At 42.9% G+C, this 20,075-nt stretch overlaps 1 protein-coding gene across 3 annotated transcripts in view; it reads right to left on the reverse strand.

Moving 5' to 3' along the window:
• Positions 1-20,075, reverse strand: part of LOC118669710 (pancreatic lipase) — a 36,689-nt gene that overhangs the window by 14,769 nt on the left and 1,845 nt on the right. For 2 of the 3 annotated variants that reach the window (XR_004972104.1, XM_036335859.1), the window contains exons 2-7: positions 14,762-14,850; positions 5,104-5,149; positions 3,834-3,988; positions 2,808-2,930; positions 1,500-1,634; positions 662-773 (exon numbers count right to left, since the gene is read on the reverse strand). Coding sequence is in view for 2 of the 3 variants with exons in the window: in XM_036335859.1 (XP_036191752.1) it covers positions 662-773; positions 1,500-1,634; positions 2,808-2,930; positions 3,834-3,988; positions 5,104-5,149 (571 nt within the window). In the remaining variant the exon portion in view is untranslated. The remainder of the gene's footprint in view (positions 1-661; positions 774-1,499; positions 1,635-2,807; positions 2,931-3,833; positions 3,989-5,103; positions 5,150-14,761; positions 14,851-20,075) is intronic. The other variant, XM_036335860.1, reaches the window with a different exon arrangement.

Genomic DNA, 20,075 nt, shown 5'->3' on the forward strand with positions numbered 1-20,075 from the left:
GCAGAAGAGGGCAGTGGCTGCTTCTAGAAAGAGTCAGCTCTCAGATGCAGGATAACAAAGTCTTTCTTATAAACATACAGGTTTGTTGTAGGACCTGGGTATTCAACATGGGACCCCATTGGCCAAATGCAAGGAGCCTGAGACTTGTAAAATCATATCGTTTAATTAGCATCATGCAGAACTGGTAGCCCAGGGCCACCGGACCACCTGCCCCCCACTCAGCTCCTGGGTTGTGGTTGATGACAATTGGGCTCATTATCAATTGCTATTGAAGCAGAATAGAATTCGTGATACATTTTTGAGCTCTTTGGGTTTAATTCTATTTATTATTTAATCTATAACTTACGCTGTTTATCCTATTTCTGAAACTTGTCCTTTGTGAATGCTTCAAAAAGGGAAAATAGATATGAATAAGACCTCTACATGCTTTTAATTCACATTTTAGTCCCATGCAATATTTACATGTTAAACAGAACTCTGTAAGCGGAAGACCAGAGCCATAAAAATCCACAAGGGCTCAGCAGACACTGATCATGTGGCTCAATTCAGAAAATGTGAAAACCTGTCTCTACTTTGGTAAAAAACACCACATTTCCATCCTTTCAGACACCATGTGGGCTACATGTCGTCTAATCGTGTAGCGTTTACTGTTTTGACCAACCTGTGATGCGTCCAACCGTCCCATTGGTCCTCCTTCCCGCCTCGCCGGCCGCGTGGGAACCCAGGCTGTGGCCGATGATGTGGACATCGGAAGGCGAGTACCCAAATGCTGACTGTTGGAAAGAAAATGTCGTCAGAATGTTTTCAAATTTAGAATGTGGAATTCAAGATAAATACAGAAGGGGAGCCTCTGAAAACCGGAGATTTAAGAAGACATACTCCCCCCTTCAAAGCAATTAATTTTGAGGTATATATATTTAAATATAATAAAAAATGGTGATGGGCTTAACATTTAAACAGGTAGAAGTAGGGCTCTCTTTTGTTGTTTTCCAACATACAGAGACCTTTTAATGGACACGAGGAATGGTTACCCAGTCAGTAAAGTACGTATTTGGATCAGAAAATAATAATGAAAGCAATTATTTAGGCACGTTCAAGTTTAACATCTTCTTTGTTGTTAGTTAACAACTCAGGTTAGCTTGTTATCACTGTGCTTCTCTTAAAATTTTTTAAAAAAGTAGTTTACTCTTGAGGCTGACATTACCATGTCAACTTGGTTTAATAACTGGTACAATTAAGAGAAATACTGGGGGAATTCAGTAGAAACAGTCTACCTGGTTGCTTGAATAATATCACATTTAAAAAAAACTAATTGATTGACCCCAGTAGGCATATTGATGCAGCCCAATCTGGACTTTTTTATTTTTTTTTTTCAACCAAGGTGAAAGCCAGCCTCAGTAAAGAAATGTCTCTAGCAATGATCACACCTACAGCACTTTTGTTGTCCTGTGGAAGGGAATCCAGAGAGGCCACGTGCGTGGGTTTTACACACAAGTTACCTGAAGGACTTCCACAAAGTAGGCGACCTCTGCCCCCACAATCCGGATGTTCTGTGAGGCCTGTGTGTAGCCCGTTCTGGAGCCACTTTTCCAATCCACGCAAATGCAGTTCACGCTTTCCACCTGAAACATGTTCTGGTGGGAGAGACACAATACATGGGTCAGCGATTCAGAATCTTTATCACTTTCCAATGAATACCTGTGAGGACTAGGATTAACAATATCATGCTTGCTGATAACCCCAAAGCAATGAGCATAACGGACTTCTAGTCTGTTATGGATATAGATTCCCTTTTAAAGTTTAACACTGACTCCAAACTGGAGCGTTGGCCATAATCAGAACTGGATTCTTGGGATTTCTACTGCAACAGTTGCATAGACACTGATTCAGGGAAAAATATATAAACTGTGGTACAGTGGGTTGTGTCATTAGAGCTTCATGATGTCGTAAGACTACATCGTTCTTTACCAGAACACACCGCAGGACATTGCCTTTCTTGTTCGCTGCTGTATCTTCAGTGCCCTGAAAGTTCCTGGCACATGTAGGTGCTCAATAAATACTTATTGAATGAAGGAATGAATGAATGAAAGGCCATGTTAGGATCCCCTTAAATATTAACTATGTTGAAGGTAAATGAGTAAGCTTTTCCACAATGGAAGAACTAACCAGAGTTTTTAGACAAATGCATTCTCTTGTATAATGTTCCTTGAGCAGTTACCTAGCCATTCCTAGGCAATTTTGTTCTATTTGATTTTCTGACTTTTTTTAACCTTTCATTTTCACAGGGCACACAGCCAAAGACAAATGAAAGAAGATAGGATCACAATACATGGCAACAACAGAAGCTAGAAACGAAAAGCTACTAGTACACAGTTTTCCTAGATATTGCCACCATAGGAGATCACATAGCAGCAAGGGAAATTCATTCTTTTGGGCTTACTAAGTAATATTAGCTCCTCACATAGCAATGAAAACCTACTGAGAACACTTAAAGCTATGGACAATGCAACTCCTGTTGTATCAGTACGGCAACATGTGTTGCTAAGTTTTGAAATATCTTTCTATTCTTTATTGGATAGCTGCTACCCAAAGCCTCCAAATGCCCGCCAATCTTGCCACCCTGACGGTGCCAGGCCCTCTGCACCGCCTCCACCTCCTGGACCTCCCCTGGACACCAGGCCAGCAGCACCAGAGGCCCCTCCAGTGTCACGATGGCCAGCGTTTGTCCTGATTGGCTGGGGCTGTGCTTTCCCCGTGGTCGATGATCATGCCGAACAATCTTCCCTGAAGAGAGGACCCCGTCTCACCTTGCACATATTGGCCAGCCAGCCTTCTTCTCCCTTGTCTATGAATCCGTGAATAATGAAACGGGTTTTCCTATCCGTTTTGAAATTGGAGGCCTCGATAGTTGATGGCTCTGCACGGATTTCCTGTTTGGGGAGAAAAGTGTTTAATGTCAAGTCTCTCACAGACTCCAGCGGAACTGTTTGTAAGGAAAGGGAGGCGGTAGGAGAAGATTGCCTGGGCGTGGGAGCCTGTGAGTGATGGTTCTCCCATGTCAACCAAGCTGTCTGTAACCAGCACCAGGTCGCTGCTTCCCAAGTCACAACATTTTTTCAGTTGTTCAACTTGGGATACGTCTGCTAACATAATGGTGGTAGAGGTCTCACCTCCGTGCACTGAAAGGGTTTGTGTGTGTCTGGATTTTATATATGTACAATATGTTGGAAGAACCTGGCTGGTGTGGTTCAGTTGGTTGGAGCATCATCCCATGAACCGAAAGGTTGCCGGTTCAATTCCTGGTCAAAGCACATATGTGGGCTGGGGCTTCGATATTCTCTTCTCTCTCTCTCTCTCTCTCTCTCTCTCTCTCTCTCTCTCTCCCTCCCTCCCTCCTTCCCTCCCTCCCTTCCTCTCCCTAAGCATGACCTTGGGTGAAAATTAAAAAAATATGTTGGAAGAGTATATATATATATATATATATAATCCTCAAAAATGTATACACACATTTTAAATAATTATAAAGGCCATGTTTATTAAAATACATTTCATTTTCAAAATTGAGCGTTCAGCTGTTAGTGTACACATTTTTGGGGACACCTGTATGTCCATATTTAAATGATTTATTAAATGGTACCATAGAGGTAGGATGAGAACAATGTCAAGCTACTGGACCTTCTATAAACAAAGTTACATAAAATAATACTGAAGCTCACAAAAATCTGCAAAGATGTACATTCCACTGACGTATTCCATTTAGAAGACTTAAAACTCAGTGTCCTTATCACATACAGCAGATGGGACTGAGCTCTGAAAGCGACGAGCACTCATACCTGAAAGGAGTTGGGGTTCTCATTGGTGTACAGGAGGAAGCGGGTGTTGACCTCTTTGGGGCCCCAGGGCAATATTTTGAGGGGTCTTTCCACAATCCCTGCCCAGGGGGCTTCATCGCTGAAGCAGCCAAGTCTTTGGAAGCAGATTTCTTTCCCTGCAATCACCCAGAAGGGTTTCAAGGATATTAGTTTAACCAGAATGTTCTTTTTTAATGGTCTCTATGACAAAGTATGAGTTAAATTCTATTTTGTGGCTCATTGTCTTCCTCCTCATCCCCAAGCATTTTGCTATCTACACAGTCACAAAACAGTGTCAATAGACAACACCCAAGCTAAAGACAGGGGCTGCTACCCATCTCTTCCATGTGGGACCACGTACCCCCTTCATCTCTCTGTGCAGTGCTGTGTGGGGTCCCGTTTAGCCACTCAACTCAGACGTCTTTCTCGAGCCATTGGTGCCCCCAGGCCTAAGTAGAGGGGGTGAGGTTCTCAACTCCTTGTAGCCATCTTCTGGCTTTGGGCTTTGGGTAGAGAGCTCATTTCCTGCAAAGGCCCAAACCTGATATCTGTGAGTGGCTGAGTATTTAGGTCCCTGACTCCTGTTAAAGGGGCATCCTGTATTCCATGATGAAGAAGCTCATCACAAACATCAAACAGAAAATTCATGGTTTGACTCAACTCTAGGCTTAAATATTACCCCAAAGAACAACACAAAGGAAGGGTTTTGGAGGAGGAGAAAGCCTAGATTCACAGTAGGAGTAGGAGTTGTAGCTTGTGGGGGCTGCATTCTCAAAGTAGTACCATAGGCCAGGTGCTGGGCACGATGGTTTACGTGGCTTACGTGACCTAAGTCTCACAGTGATCCTATGAGAGGAGTGGTAGTATATGCCCATTTCACAGATGATGATCGTGAGGCTCAGAGAGGTTAAGAGTTTTGCTCAGGGAAATACACTTGTGGCTGCTGGAACCAGGGTTTAAACCCCTCATGACCCCAAGCTAGGGTTGCTGGATTTAGCCACTAAAAAGACAAGTTAGAGTATCAGATAAAAAATGTATATTTTTTTTAGAGAGAACGATCACATATTTGTTGTTTATCGGAAATTCAAATTTAACTGGGCACCTGAGCTTTCATCTGGCAACCTTCCTCCGGGTGCCTGTGCTCTTGACCATGCACCTTTCTTGCCCTATTCCTTGTCCCCATTGTGGCTTGAATTCAGCTATCATAGCCCTTCCTGAAAGGACTGAACACTATATAAATATATTGACTTACCTACTACTGTTCCCAGCAGCAGCGAAAGTGTCCAGATTGGAAGCATCTAAACAAAGTTAAAATTTTGAGTGAATTGGGCTCAGTTAGTTTTCAAACGATTGGCATAATTCAAGTCCAGTTAGACCTTTGGGGGGAAGAGGGGAGATAGGGAAATACTAATAAATTAGGCTTGGAAAACATGCTCCCGACTCACCGTGGCAGTTCCGTCAGGCCCCGCGCACAACCAGATAGCACCTAAAGGTCCTTTTATAGACAAGCCTTATCTTTTTGAGCGGTTCCAAGGATGCATTTCTGGTTTTAATCATAAATAAACCAAAATTGATAGAGTAGGTAAAGTTTTCCACAGTACTTGTGGGAAGATGGGAAAAGGTTAGTTATGAGCAATTCTCTCCCAGCCTGATTATATGCTCAGAATCACCATAACTTCCTGATGGTCAAGGCTCCAGCCTGCCTCTTTTTAAATTTACAATCTCTGTGCAGGGATGTGGGTATGAGTGAAACTAAATTGTGTTCACAGATTTGATAGCAACGGTCTTGAAAACAAATACTAAATGCTTACTAGCTCAGGCAGTTTTTGTTTAACCTTGCCTTCCCCTCAAAAACAGTGAAATAGAGGCAATTCTTCAAGAGAGTTCATTCCTCTTAGGAAAGCACTTGATATTTTAATTTAATAGTCCATAGAACTAGCTTATTTCTCAATGATAACATGGGGAAGAGAATAAATGAGCTGACAAAAGGAATTGAAGATACTTCTAAGAGCATAGAGGTGAAATCAGTGACCCCACCATAGAATGAAATTATGAATGAGAGAGAAAAATCAAATTCAACTCAGAAAAAATGGTTTGGGAAAAATAATCCGAAAGAGAAGTATTGGATGGAAAAGAACCGGGATATTTTCAGTGGGTGATAGATTGCTTAAAATAAATTTTAAACAGATGGTGATGGGATACCATAATTTTAAGAGATTGGTGCCATTCAGTGTGACAGCATCAGCGATACAGACTGAGTCCTTTGAAGTCTCCACATTTGTAGGTCAAAAATGGTCCAATAATTCAGTTCCCTGACAAAGTTTACAGGTACAGGGGAAAAAGCAATAGAATTATTTGTCTATGAAGAAAGTTGGACAAGGGAAATGTTAAAATCAGGACGGAAGGCACAAGAAAGAATTCCATGGGTAGTACATACCAGACCCTTAACATAACCCTGTTGAATGAATGAACAAACAAATGAGGGAATGAGAATAAAAAAAACAACTTATTGCTACATTGCTACAATATGAACTGCCTATACAATCTTACAGTAAAGAACTGTGGCCGAAACCGGTTTGGCTCAGTGGATAGAGCGTCGGCCTGCGGACTGAAAGGTCCCAGGTTCGATTCCGGTCAAGGGCATGTACCTGGGTTGCGGGCATATCCCCAGTAGGAGATGTGCAGGAGGCAGCTGATCGATGTTTCTCTCTCATCGATGTTTCTAACTCTCTATCTCTCTCCCTTCCTCTCTGTAAAAAATCAATAAAATATATTTAAAAAAAAAAGAACTGTGATTTTCTGAAGCCCTTTCTCCTCAAAACAAGCAAGCAAGCAAACAAACAAACCCCCTCACAAGTGAGCCAATGTTCACTGTTTGGTTTACTGTGAAGTAAAATATATTCTGTGTGACTTACCAAATAATTCACACAAAATTTCTCAGTTGGCCTTTTAGATAGTACAACACTGAATCCATAATTCAGGTGATCTTTGCTCAATAGAGGCTATAGAATTAGGACCAAGAGTCATCAAATTCTGAGACAGAGACTAGAGTCCGTGGAGAATTATTTTATAAACTAAAATAGGTTCAAATCTTAGAATGTTTTAGGAAGATTCAATTTCCCAACCTGTTATAAAAGCAAAGAAGAGAATTGTACATGATCAGCAGTCTATCGGATGAGCTCTGGATAAATGACTACTAAATTCAATCTTGCTGAACCCTTTAGCTGAGTTGTAAAATTTTATCAACCCTATTGTTTCACGTAGACCACAAATGAGCTATCTAGGACTGTCTGTTTATGGAGTAGGTGGCAGAGATTGGTGGCCCCTTCTTATATGGAATAGAACTACACCTTACTACCTAATCTCCCTTGCCGGGAGACGGATCACATGATCAACATCTGGCCAATGAGCTGTGAGTGCATAGATATGCACCAGTCCTAGTCCTGCTCATAAAAACTCCTACATGATCCTCATATGCCTTGCTGTACATGGCTTGATGCAGGAAAGTATGGTGACCACGAATTCCATATGTTGAAGATAGCAGAGCCACAAGATAGAAGGAGCCTGGGTTCCATGCTTAGAAGAAAGCCAGCCATCAATTATGAAGACCCATTTTGAATTTTACATGAGCAAGAAATAAATCCCCATTGTTTTAAGCTGCTGATATTTCAGTGGTATAGGAACCAGCATTACCTTAACCAATAAAGGTTACTGTATTGTAGGATGATTTCTCCTACTTCCAAGAACTTATTTTTACCACTTAGCTATAGGGTTCAGCAAGTTCAGACACCAAACATTGAACCCTGGGCTATAAATTTTACCATGAGGTCTGGGTGTATAACATTGATATTTTGACAGATATTTTTCTAATTCTTCACTTTAAAAATCCATTTTCCGGCCATCTCCCAAATTATAAAAATTAGCTGCTCAATTCTTCATTCCATTTCTGTAGACTTTTAATTTTAATGGGCATTTTCCTGTTCAGTCCTGATAGTGACTGTTGCTTTCACGAGCAATCCGAGGCCTTATGCTACCTCAAGTTTTAGTGGAAATTTACCCAAGGTTGTCTGGGCCCCAGGTGCAATGCAAGTGTGATTGAAGCAGTTCAATCTGCTGGATACACAGGAAACTCTCACATACCACAAGGAGATGGACTGGAGTCCCCACCAGAACTCTGCTCCCCACCAGCCTTTGTTATTCCTCACAACTCGGGATTGCGGGCTAGAAGGTGGGCCCTGTAGAAGGTGGGCCCTATAGAAGGTGGGCCCTGTAGAAGGTGGGCCCTGTAAAAGGTGGGCCCTGTAGAAGGTGGGCTCTGTAGAAGGTAGGCTCTGTAGAAGGTGGGCTCTGTAAAAGGTGGGCCCTATAGAAGGTGGGCCCTGTAGAAGGTGGGCCCTGTAGAAGGTGGGCCCTGTAGAAGGTGGGCCCTGTAAAAGGTGGGCCCTATAGAAGGTGGGCCCTGTAGAAGGTGGGCTCTGTAGAAGGTGGGCCCCATAGAAGGTACCAGCGCCATGGCATTCCTTTCCCAGGAAGCTCATGGCCTTGAAAGTGGACTCTCATTGAAAAATAATTCCTGACCAGCCATGCATTGTACAACTTTGACTCAGCTTTGACCCTGCAACCTTGGACATTTAAAAATAATAATGCCAAACTTGTATGTTTTGAATCCAATAGCTTTGACTGCAGAGGAGTTAAATATTGATATAAGTTTAGGCTCGGATTCTGGCCACCTCGTGATACCAAACTCCAGGTGAGGGAAAGAGAGGTCCCGGGACACCTGTCTGGCCAGATAAGCAGCATGGGAACCAAACAAGGTCTCATTTACTTAACCTTCAGAGAGACGCCCTTATCCAGTCCAGTCTATGGCCAGGGCCACCGGCGGGAGGGAGAACACGCCGCCTGGGGATGCCAACCTCCCCCGAGCAGAGGACGATGATGATCTGGGGCTGCTGTTGCCTCCCACCCTCCAGCGCAACCATGCGGTCCCCTCTGAGAGGGTTCAGCTCACCCAGACTCAGGGAGTATAACTGTAGTCATCCCTCCTCTGTTGTGCATGGAGATTATTTACTCTGTGGACTAGAATAACAAGCAGACTTTAAAATTTATAGCATTAATTATTCAGCTTTACGTCCTTTCTTAGTTTGGGCATTTAATCTCCCACAGACATGAACTTGCCCAAGGACACACGGTTGGGAAGCAGCAGACCTCCTTCGGGAGGGGCAACTTCTTTCCCCCAGCCCAGGAGGCGCGATGGCGGACACCCCAGGAGGCCCTGCGCTCCTAGGCTGTGCTCCCTTAGAGTTGATCTGGAAAAGAGTCAAGAGTGGGTTTAGCAGGAGGGGTCAGCACGGATGTGTGACACACATGTACGGAACCAGGGATCTGCTTTTCGAAACAAAGGCACATGCATCATTTATGGATAACCTATCTTATTTGCATTTAACTTTCCTACTGTTCATGCAGAAAAGGGCAATTTTATCACATAAAAGTACTACTTTTATCACACTGAATATAATAATTATTTCTTTCCTGGGCCATCACAGTAGTTTTTTTTTATTATTATTTCTCTTCTTGCCATTAGACTGTCTCCTCTCTTGTCTGTCCTCTACATACTACCGGGCAATCAGGTTTGAACTGCAGACTGGCCATGACATTACAACCCCAACCTCCTTCCCTGCCCTGCACTTTCTAGATGAGGACTGCCCAACGGAAATCTATCATAAGCCACATTAAGAAAAAGTAAAAGAGAAATAGGTGAAATATATTTTAATCATTATGTCACGTAAAATATTCAAAATATTATCATTTCAACACGTGGCACTAGCCACATTTCTGGTGATCAGTGGTCACCTGTGGCTAATGCCTATTGTATTGGATAGCACGATTCTAGATCAAATTTACTCTTCTTAACATCACAAATAAGACGTTACAGACCTGGTTAGCTTCTCTGAGGTCTGTAGCCTTGCTGTATAACCATTTGACCCATTTTCCAAGCAACTCTGAACCACTTTCAAGATATAGTTGAATGGAATCCAACTATAAAGAATGCAATAGCAAGAGTTTCCAGGTGTCACTGAGCAGGAAGAGAAGGCAAATAGGCAGAGATGTAAAATTCAACAGACCCAGATCACAGCTTGGATACTAGGAGCTGTGATGAAAGGCGGGGAAAGAGAGAACAAACAAAAGAAAGAGAAAATGGAAGGAAAGAAAAGGAAAGGAAAGGAAAGGAAAGGAAAGGAAAGGAAAGGAAAGGAAAGGAAAGGAAAGGAAAGGAGGAAGAAATTAAGCTAATAATCTGTGCCCTTTGTTTCTGCTCCATACTTATGATTAGGGGATCAAACAATTAGAAATGACTTGAGGCCATTCAGAGGGGCAGGCTACCTTTTATAGCGTGAGAACCATACCTTTCCCTGCTGCAAACCCATTGGTGTTCTGTCCTTACTTATCCCAGTGCATCCTTTTCAGCCTGTGCTATGGCTCACAAAATACCCACTACATGGATAGTTAGTGATACACAAGGCAAAACACGTGTAAGGAACCAGCTCCTACTCTGCACATGAGTGAGGCCATCCGACTGCAATTGTGTCTCTAGCACAGTCTGAATAGTTTCACACAGTGTGCCATCAATACTGTGTAACGCTCAACAATGCCATCTGATAAGGGAATTTGTCTGATGGCTCATTATTTGTTTTTATCCAAAAATAATATATATCATTATCGTTGTGGCTGATGCCTGGCTTTACAGGCCCCTCTGTGATAGCAGTTTTGCAACAGTTTTCACTATAAGAAATGCAATTTGAATAATGCCTGTATAGTCTCAAGTTGATTTATGCCTTTGGTGGTCAAATTAATTGATTTTATCCTGGAAAGCAGTATTTTCTACTTCTTCTGCGGGGGGGGGGGGGGGGGGGGGGGCAGAAAAGCAATTTGTTTCCTTGAGCATACTGGTATAATATTTGAAAATAGCATGAAAACAGCAACATCATCAATTCCACTCTGGACGAATATTCATGACTAATCCCACTGGAGACAGGAGACCAGGGTGTCAAGGACAGATGAATGTTGATCTACCACAGTCCATGTTTTGGTCATCATTGTATATCCTATCAGCATCACCACATTTTCACATTGAATTCCAAGACCTAAAGATTCGTAAGTTAGATTTTCCCCGGAGTCTTGTCTACCACGTAAGTGTATGAGCTGATGTGAGCGATGGCCTTTGTGTTACTATTCCTGTCATTGCCTTTTCCCGTCAAATGAACCACTCGTAAGCCACTGATCCTTATGTGTGTGTGTGTGAAACGAGGCTATAACTCAACAGAACGGGAATGACATACAACGCAAATATAAAACATGCAAAAATGCGTGAGCCTGCTCTTCTGCTGGGCGTGGTATAAACATGACATCACAGAGGCTCTCTCTCATCACGGCATGGAACAGAATCACTGGAGGAAGTAGACAGGCACTGACGGGCACTAGGCCTGGCATCTCGGGTGTTTTGATTCGTTGGCCTGGCCCACTTCACAGGCCTTGGCACAAATGCATCGTCAAAATGCATCTGATGGCCGAAACCGGTTTGGCTCAGTGGATAGAGCGTCGGCCTGCGGACTGAAGGGTCCCGGGTTTGATTTTGGTCAAGGGTTTGATTTTGGTCAAGGGCATGTATCTGGGTTGCGGGCACATCCCCAGTGGGGGGTGTGCGGGAGGCAGCTGATCAATGTTTCTCTCTCATCGATGTTTCTGACTCTCTCGCTCCCTTTCTCTCTGTAAAAAATCAATAAAATATATTTTAAAAAGAAAAAAAATGCATCTGATGAAAATATGTGTTTTAATGAAAATAAATCTTTGGTATCTCTCCTTCCCCAGGAATTAGAATCGCCTCTTATAATCTCTATTTGGGAGGTAAAAAGTAATCTTAGCCATGTTTAAAAAAACGTAATTTAGTGAAAGACCTTTTCCCAGAGAAGACACGTAAAGAAGGAATAGTTTTGCCCTAGCTGGTTTAGCTCAGTTGATAGAGCATCAGCCTGTGGACTGAAGGGTCCCGGGTTCGATTCCGGTCAAGGGCATGTACCTAGGTTGCGGGCACATCCCCAGCAGGGGGTGTGCAGGAGGCAGCTGATCGATGTTTCTCTCTCATTGATGTTTCTAACTCTCTGTTCCTCTCCCTTCCTCTCTGTAAAAAATTAATTAAAATATATATATATATATATATATATATATATATATATTTTTTTTTTTTTTTTTTTTTTTTTTTTAAAGAAGGAATAGTTTTTCAGCAAAGGTCACCACTCTATCGTTAGGGCACATGGGTTTATGGCTCAGTTAAGTAAGACACACAAGGGGCTTCTCTGGCCATGCTGTACCCCAGTTCACATCCCCCTCACCCCTGACCCAGCCCCCCAGGAAGCTCTCCGCCCATCTCAGCCCCAAATCCCTTCCAGGCAACAATGGCTGCAGGAGATGAGGTTGTTGTCCTTCCTTGAATTACTGGCTCCTTTTCTGACAAATCAGTGAGGGAAACAGAGGGGTGTATCTACCCAGAAGAAAGGGGCACAATTCTGCCTTCTTCTGCTGCTCAGACCCCCGCCAGGTCCTTCCTACAGCTTCGCCCTGGAAGAGCGGGCTAGACACCCATGGCTCGACTCTGATTGCTGTTTACTTAACATGGAGCTTCTCCAGCTGGTTATGCACATGGATTGCTCTGCATTTTAGTTGTAACTCCAGTTTGGTCCTGGGAGGGAGTGAGTGTAACTTCCATCTACTGCACCGCCATCCTGAATCCCTGGTTGTGGTGCTTCTCACTAAGCTCATTGTAACTCAGTTTCCTCATCTGTGAAATGGGAATGTTATAGAACCTACATCACTGGGTACCTGGTAACCTTAGGCATGGATCCTCAGATGCATTTGCTCAGATTCTGTGTCTTTTGCTCCCTTGGCTTCTGGTCTACAGTAAGAGTTGCTAAGTGTTTTTAATTCAGGGCCAGAGAGTAAATACCTTGGGTGTTGAGGGTCTGTGGTCTGCTGCTAGTCCTCAGCTTGGCTGTTGTGACATGGACACTCCCATAGACAATGTGTAAGCAAACGAAGGTGGGTTTGGGTTCCAACAAAGCTTTAGTTATGGGCACTGTGATTTTAATTTCATATAATTTGCACATGTCACAAAAATACTATTTTTCTTTTGATTTTTTAAGAAATCAAAATCCAGCCCAGCCGGTGTGGCTCAGTGGTTGAACGTCTACCTATGAACCAGGAGGTCCAGGGTTCTATTCCCAGTCAGGGCACATGCCCAGGTTATGGGGCTTAATCCCCCGTGCAGGGTGTGCAGGAGGCAGCCAATCAATAATTCTCTCTCATCATTGATGTTTCTATCTCTCTCTCTTCTTCTCCCTTCCTCTCTGAAATTAATTTTAAACATTTTTAAAAAGTAAAAACCATTCCCTATTTGCAGGCAGATTTGGCCTGTGGGCCATCATTTGTAGCCCCATCTAAAAGATGCAAAATTTTCTATACTTTTTTGGTGAGGTATTTGGGCTCTGAAACCAGCCTAGGTGTGACTCCCAACTCCACTGTGGGCCAATGTGACCTTAGACTTGTTGCCGAAGCTCACTGTATCTCAGTTTCCTCATCTGTGAAATGGTAAAGTTATAGAAGGAGGAATGAAGGAGACAGGACATGTAAAGCATGTACAATAGGGTCTGGCACAGAGCAGGCACTTCATAGATAATATTATGATTCTGATGAACATTTTCTGTTTTATTTGTGTTTCTATAAGGCTTTGCAGAATTTACTAACCATCTATTTCATTTCTTCTAATTAGGCTCAAAACTTTCCCTCCTCTAAACCAATAGTTCTTGCCTGTGATTAATGTCACACACTTAACACATAATTTAATATTTTAATTGTGAAATGATACATATCATCAAGTCTGAGTTTCATATATACATTGAAAACTTGCTTCTAAGAAATAGCTGACAAGCGATTAATAGCGCATAAGAAAAATCACAGTTAACAGAACAGCAGATAATTAAACCAATTACATATTTTTCATTTATATGATGACTATGACTTTGTCTAGAGAATACTAAACATGCAGACGAAAAGTAAATATTTCGGATGAGGCAACCATTTGGATAATTGAAGTTTAATTAAATCTAGCTTAAAGTTCAATTAAATCACATTTTCTCTAAAACATCCTTTCCTGGATAAGCCGTTATGCAAAGTATTTCTTAAATGTCTGAGAAAATTGCATGAGTCGTAAAAATTACTGGCAGTAATGTCCCATTTTCTATGGGTGACATCATTCCCCAGTCACTGCCCTGTAATGACCGATACTTTTTCGATTAACCATTGCAGGAAGGGCAAGGTGACCTGCAAAGTTGTCGGGTGGAGAATGCTGCTGGAATGACCACTTCTAGGTGTTTACGCACCATAAACCAGCGATTCTCAACCTGTGAGTTGCGACCCCTTTGGGGGTCGAACGACCCTTTCACAGGGGTCGCCTAAGACCATCGGAAAACACATATATAATTACATATTGTTTTTGTGGTTAATCACTATGCTTTAATTATGTTCAGTTTGTAACAATGAAATTGGGGGTCACACAACGTGAGGAACTGTATGAAAGGGTCGCGGCAGGAGGAAGGTTGAGAACCACTGCCAGAAACTCTCATGAAATCAGACGTGATTGCGCGTTGGTGACAGTTGTTTTTTCTGGTCAGTGTCCTGATTAGGATGTAGCAATGGGTCAGAATCACACTGAGAGACAGCACAGCCGTGGGTTATATTTCACGCCTTATGATTCATTTTTTACTTCCCAAGAGCTTCCCAAGTAGTTAGATCATAGAAAAAGGGTCATAGAAAAAGTTCACAGACAAAAAATATGACTCCTTTAGACAAGTCTCACTCACGATTGGATAGTCAGGATGCTCAATGGCAACTTCTCCAACAGCTTTGTCTTTCCTAATCCTAGTAGCAGCCTCACAGAGCCCTGGGAGCCCTGGGGGAAATATTTGAAGTTATTTTAGCATTAAACACAGAACTTGATCATATCAAATATTTAGCATGTTTGGCAAAACAAAACATTTCCCCAACGAAATCTCTCTTTCCACACAATGGTCTCACGGTCCCAGACTCGGAGTCTGTCTGCAAAGTGTGGGAGAGAATTGGTTTTGCAGGTGGTGTTTCTCCTCCTCCACTGGGGAGGGATCTTGGCTCCTGCTGCTCAGAGTGTGGTCCATGGCCCAGCAGCTTCAGCATCATCTGGGACAGATTTGCTTTAGAGCTCACTCCAGAGTCATGGGCTCCCGTGGACCTGGCGGCAGTTGCCCGAGAAACACCCAGAAGAGAGGCAGCACCAGCTCCGACTGCCACTGCGGGACTGACTACGTCCCCTCCGCACTCTCTCCCCTGCCCACAGGGATGTGTTCATCCCTCCCACCTGGAAAATGCAGGAATTGTCCAGGGAAGAGGGAGATCATTCAGGACACAAGCGTCTCCTATTTTAATACATTTTTTAGTAAAATAAAATCTTCTTTATTTTGTACATCTCATGCACATGGTTAATCTAATGGTAACTAGAAATAGCTGGGATAGAAAAAATGTAAAAGTTATAATCCTATATACGTTAATTATATATTTAAACATTGAATCCCAACTAGTAGTTTAACCTGAGCGAGAACTTGAATCTTCACAATCTTATTGTAATATAAGCATATACTAGTACATATGTATTTTTTAAAATATATAAAATGTACTATCATGGGCTATCAAACCTGGAAGCAGTTTCACTGTTGTAGTGCTATGTGCAGATTCTTCCACAAGAGGGCGCGTCAGCTAAATATATTGAAGGGAAGTGAAAAAGGTGTGTTTTCTCCATGATAAAAATACCATTAAAAAAAGAAAAATCAAAAGGCTTTTGAATCTGTACTCATTACTATATATCAGTAAAAAGTAATTTCACATGAAACCATCCAGATATTCACCTGGAGCTTTATAAGGTGGGGAGTCTATGATCAAAGAAAGTCAAAACAAAATAGAATCTTACAGAATTAGTGCTGGAAGGAAACTTTAAAAAAACTTACAAAAGAATTAATTTAGAAGGAGCCTCATCTCAGTCCAGATATTTTTAAAGTAAGAAATCTTAGAAATAGTATTTAAGATTTTACTGAAATTGGAGAAACAAAGGCTTAGAGAACTAATTTGCCCAGGGCCAGACTCCAGGCCCCCAGCCCCAACTCCATGCTTTCTCCCACTATGCTCCAATGTATTAATGCTCTCGATCTCTATCAACATCTACCCATACTTTTCTATCTGTCTAGAGCAGTGGTTGGCAAACCAAGGCTCGCGAGCCACATGCGGCTCTTTGGCCCCTTGAGGGTGGCTCTTCCACAAAATACTGACTTTTGCGCATGGGCCACGAAGTTTCAGTCGCACTGTACGTGCGCGCCCGCACGTGGTATTTTGTGGAAGAGCCACACTGAAGGGGCCAAAGAGCCACATGTGGCTCTTGAGCCGCGGTTTGCCGACCACCGGTCTAGAGTAAATAATCATCCTCCTGATTCTCAGGTCCTGGGAGAGGTCGCCGTAGCTCCTGGCTTTTGGACGGAGCACCGGGTAATCCTGCCGCTTGCGCCAGTGTGGGTGGAACTGGGCTCCTCCTGCCGCAGGCCTCCTGCCTGAAATCATGTCCCATGCTCCCCTGGGGCCTCGCTGTGGCTATTTCTGATTATGTAAATAACTCATTGATTATACTTTCTTATCTTAATTTCTCCATTGGTTTTCTTTAATGATTCCTCTGTACATTATGAATTTGATGATGGCTCTAGTGAGATACAGATATATGTGTATATTTGTATATGTAGATATTTAACTTTTCACAGTCTACTTAGAGTTAACATTGTACCACTGCACATAAAATGTTATGAGCTTTGCAACTGTATAGGTCCATTTCCTACTCCTCACCATCCTTTATGCTATCATTGTCATACCTATTACGTCTGTATAACATTACATATCCCACAATGTCCTTTTTAAAAATATATGTATTTTTTTATTGATTTCAGAAAGGGAGAGGGAGAGAGAAATAAAAAAACATCAATGATGAGAGAGAATTATTGATCGGCTGCCTCCTACATGCCCCCTACTGGGGGTCAAGCCCGCAACCTTGGGCATGTGCCCTGACCAGGAATCAAACCGTGATCTCCTAGTACATAGGTCAACCCTCAACCACTGAGTCACACCAGCTGGGCTAAATGCCCTTTTGTAGGTAAATATTTCCTGTTGCCTACAGATCCATTAAAAAAAGACAAGAAAAGAGAGAAGTTTCCCAAGGACAGGTTTCCAACTTTAACCATGGAAAAGCTTTTATCAATAACAACTGAGGGGAGGCCATCAGTGTACACACAACATGCATCTCCACGTCTGGGGAAGCAATGCTTCAAGGAGTCTCTATTTTAAAGTGGTTCCATTTTATTCCACTTCTGAGGATAAGCAGGCTCGTGGGGGACAGGGCTTTGATACCACAGAGCCTGTCAGGGAGCCTGCCAAACACAACTGAAAATTACCCGCCCACATACTGTTTCTATGAATAGCTTGTGTCACCCACAGTAGATTCAGAAACACAAAGCGAAAGATGATTCTCCCTGCTAGCCCAACAAGCTCATTCAGTCATTCTCGAAAAACGGGTGTGACCTTGACTCAGCATAACGTCTGCCTGGCCCATTCACCTCTCAACAATAAGGTGGAAGAAAAGGCGAGCTAACCAGGGAGCAGCGGCAAAAGCATGAGGAAGAGTCGGTGACAGCCTACCCTTGAAATGATGAGAGCAAGCTGAGCTTCGACTGGGAAAACTCCATCCAGGAAGCACGTCATCAGAAAAGACCTGTAGAGGAGACCTGGAGACCAGGTATTATTCAGTGTCTGTCTGGTCTACCAGCACACAGGCTGTGTGAGGGCAGGAGAAGGGTGTTGGGGTGCATGACAAAGGGGTCACTAGATGTGTGTCCCTAAAAAGGATGATTGGTACCCAGATAAGACAATAGGTACAGAAACAAAGAAAACACGATGGATAAATAGGCAGAGACCTTTGTGCAGAATGAATGATCAAGAGGGTGGCTGAGTGCCCTGCAGACGTGGCTCACTGGTTGAGTATTGACCTATGAACCAGGAGGTCACGGCTCAATTCCTGGTCAGGACACAGGCCCAGGCGGTGGCTCAATCCCCAGGGAGAGGCCTGCAGGAGGCAGCCGATCAACCATTCTCATCATGATGTTTCTCTCTCCCTCTCCCTTCTTGAAATCAATAAAAAATAAATTTTGGGGGGGAAAGAGAGTGGGTGAGTGATCTGCTTGTAATGACACAACGTGAAGCAAAGAACTAGTTCTGATAAAATCAGGTTATGAGAGAGGAAGAGTAAATTGTCTTGGACAGTGGGCCCCGTCACCCCAGCTGCTTGTGAAATCTTGCCTTGGCATTTTATCGATCTCTCATGATCTCAAAGCTGGGTTAAACCGTCAGAGGACAGAAGGTTCTAAGAACCAGAGTGATTCTTCAAGGCATGTGGGCATGTGGGCATGTGAGCGTCAAGCTAACCTTTCAGTGGCAGCCAGAGTCCAAGTCTGGGCTTGTCAGGAAGGTGAGTTCTGCGCAGCATCTCCTGACCTCCTGGCTGTGACTCAGAAAACACAACATCGGATCCCTGAGACACAGCCTTTGCTCTTTATAATCGCACTCCCATCTCATTCACTAACTGGAGTCCCGATGCTCAAAATCTGTGCAAGGGGCCCAGCCCTTCGCAGCCTGGCTTTGTCTGGGAGGTCGTCTGAAGGTTGTCCGGCTGTCCGGTCTAATTAGCATATTACGCTTTTATTATTATAGATGGAAGCATTTGACTTGTGCATTCACCTGTTTCCCCTCCTGGAATTCCATGGGCTCCCTTTAGTCTCTACTTAGCTGCTCAAACAATGAATACTGAGTTGTCACAAAGGAGTATTTATAAATTATGTTATGGTAAAAAGCAGTGGTTCTCAACCTTCCTAATGCCGCAACCCTTTAATACAGTTCCTCATGTGGTGGTGACCCCCAACCATAAAATTATTTTCGTTGCTACTTCATAACTGTAATTTTGCTACTGTTATGAATCGTAATGTAAATATCTGATATGCAGGATGTATTTTCATTGTTACAAATCAAACATAATTAAGACACATGATTAATCACAAAAACAGTATGCAATTATATATGTGTTTTCCGATGGTCTTAGGCGACCCCTGTGAAAGGGTTGTTCAACCCCCAAAGGGGTCGCGACCCACAGGTTGAGAACCGCTGGTACAAAGGATCATGATAAAATGACTATTATTCCTTTGCTCAACCTTTCCTCTTCCCTGTGCTTCATCTTTGAGATCTTCGGCATTTATCACCATATAACAAATACAGCTAATTAGTTCTATTCGTTGTCTATCTTTAAGCACCAGAAATCGTCTTTTCCGTTCACAGCCTTTCCCCTGCACAAGGAGGGCTCTAAATAACAGTTCTTGAATGCGTGTGTGAGCAACCTCACTTGTATCTACCACTCAACTGAAGGAATAAGACTAATCTCCTGCACGACCTTCCTCTATTCCATCCTCTTTCCTCCCCATCAGACGTGGCCATGAGTCTAAACTTGTTTATCACACCCCTGCTTTCCTTTACACTCTGGGTGCTTGAAACGCCACATGTGTTTGTGTCCCTAAAAATAGACTGTTTGGATTTACATCGTTTTTCACTTCCTATCAATGCAATCACACGATGCGCATTCTTCTGCGATTTGCTTTTCTCACCCAACATTGTGTTTTTGAAGCTCATCCGTGTCGTGTGTAGTGTTCTAGGGCATGATCATGCCACAGTGAATTGATCCATGTTGCTGTTTATTGCTATTTGGACAATGTGTCGTTTTGGTGTTACAAAGATCATTGCTATGAACCTTCTTCTGCATGACCCTGTACCATTGTGCCAGTTTTTTCACACTGCATATGTAAGCATGAACTTGCTAGAATGTCAGGTCTTTCATTTTAGCCTTGAGTAGATAGTGTCAAATTCTTTCCAAAGAGACTGCTCCAATTTATATTCCCCTCAGCACTGCCTAAATGAACTGGCTGTTCCACATTCTCCTATAACTCGATGTTATCAGATGTTTACATTTTTGCCAATCTGTTGGCAAAAAAAACAGTCACATGGTTCCAATTT

This window comes from Myotis myotis, unplaced genomic scaffold (assembly GCF_014108235.1).
Source record: "Myotis myotis isolate mMyoMyo1 unplaced genomic scaffold, mMyoMyo1.p scaffold_m19_p_15, whole genome shotgun sequence".
NCBI classification, from domain to species: domain Eukaryota; kingdom Metazoa; phylum Chordata; class Mammalia; order Chiroptera; family Vespertilionidae; genus Myotis; species Myotis myotis.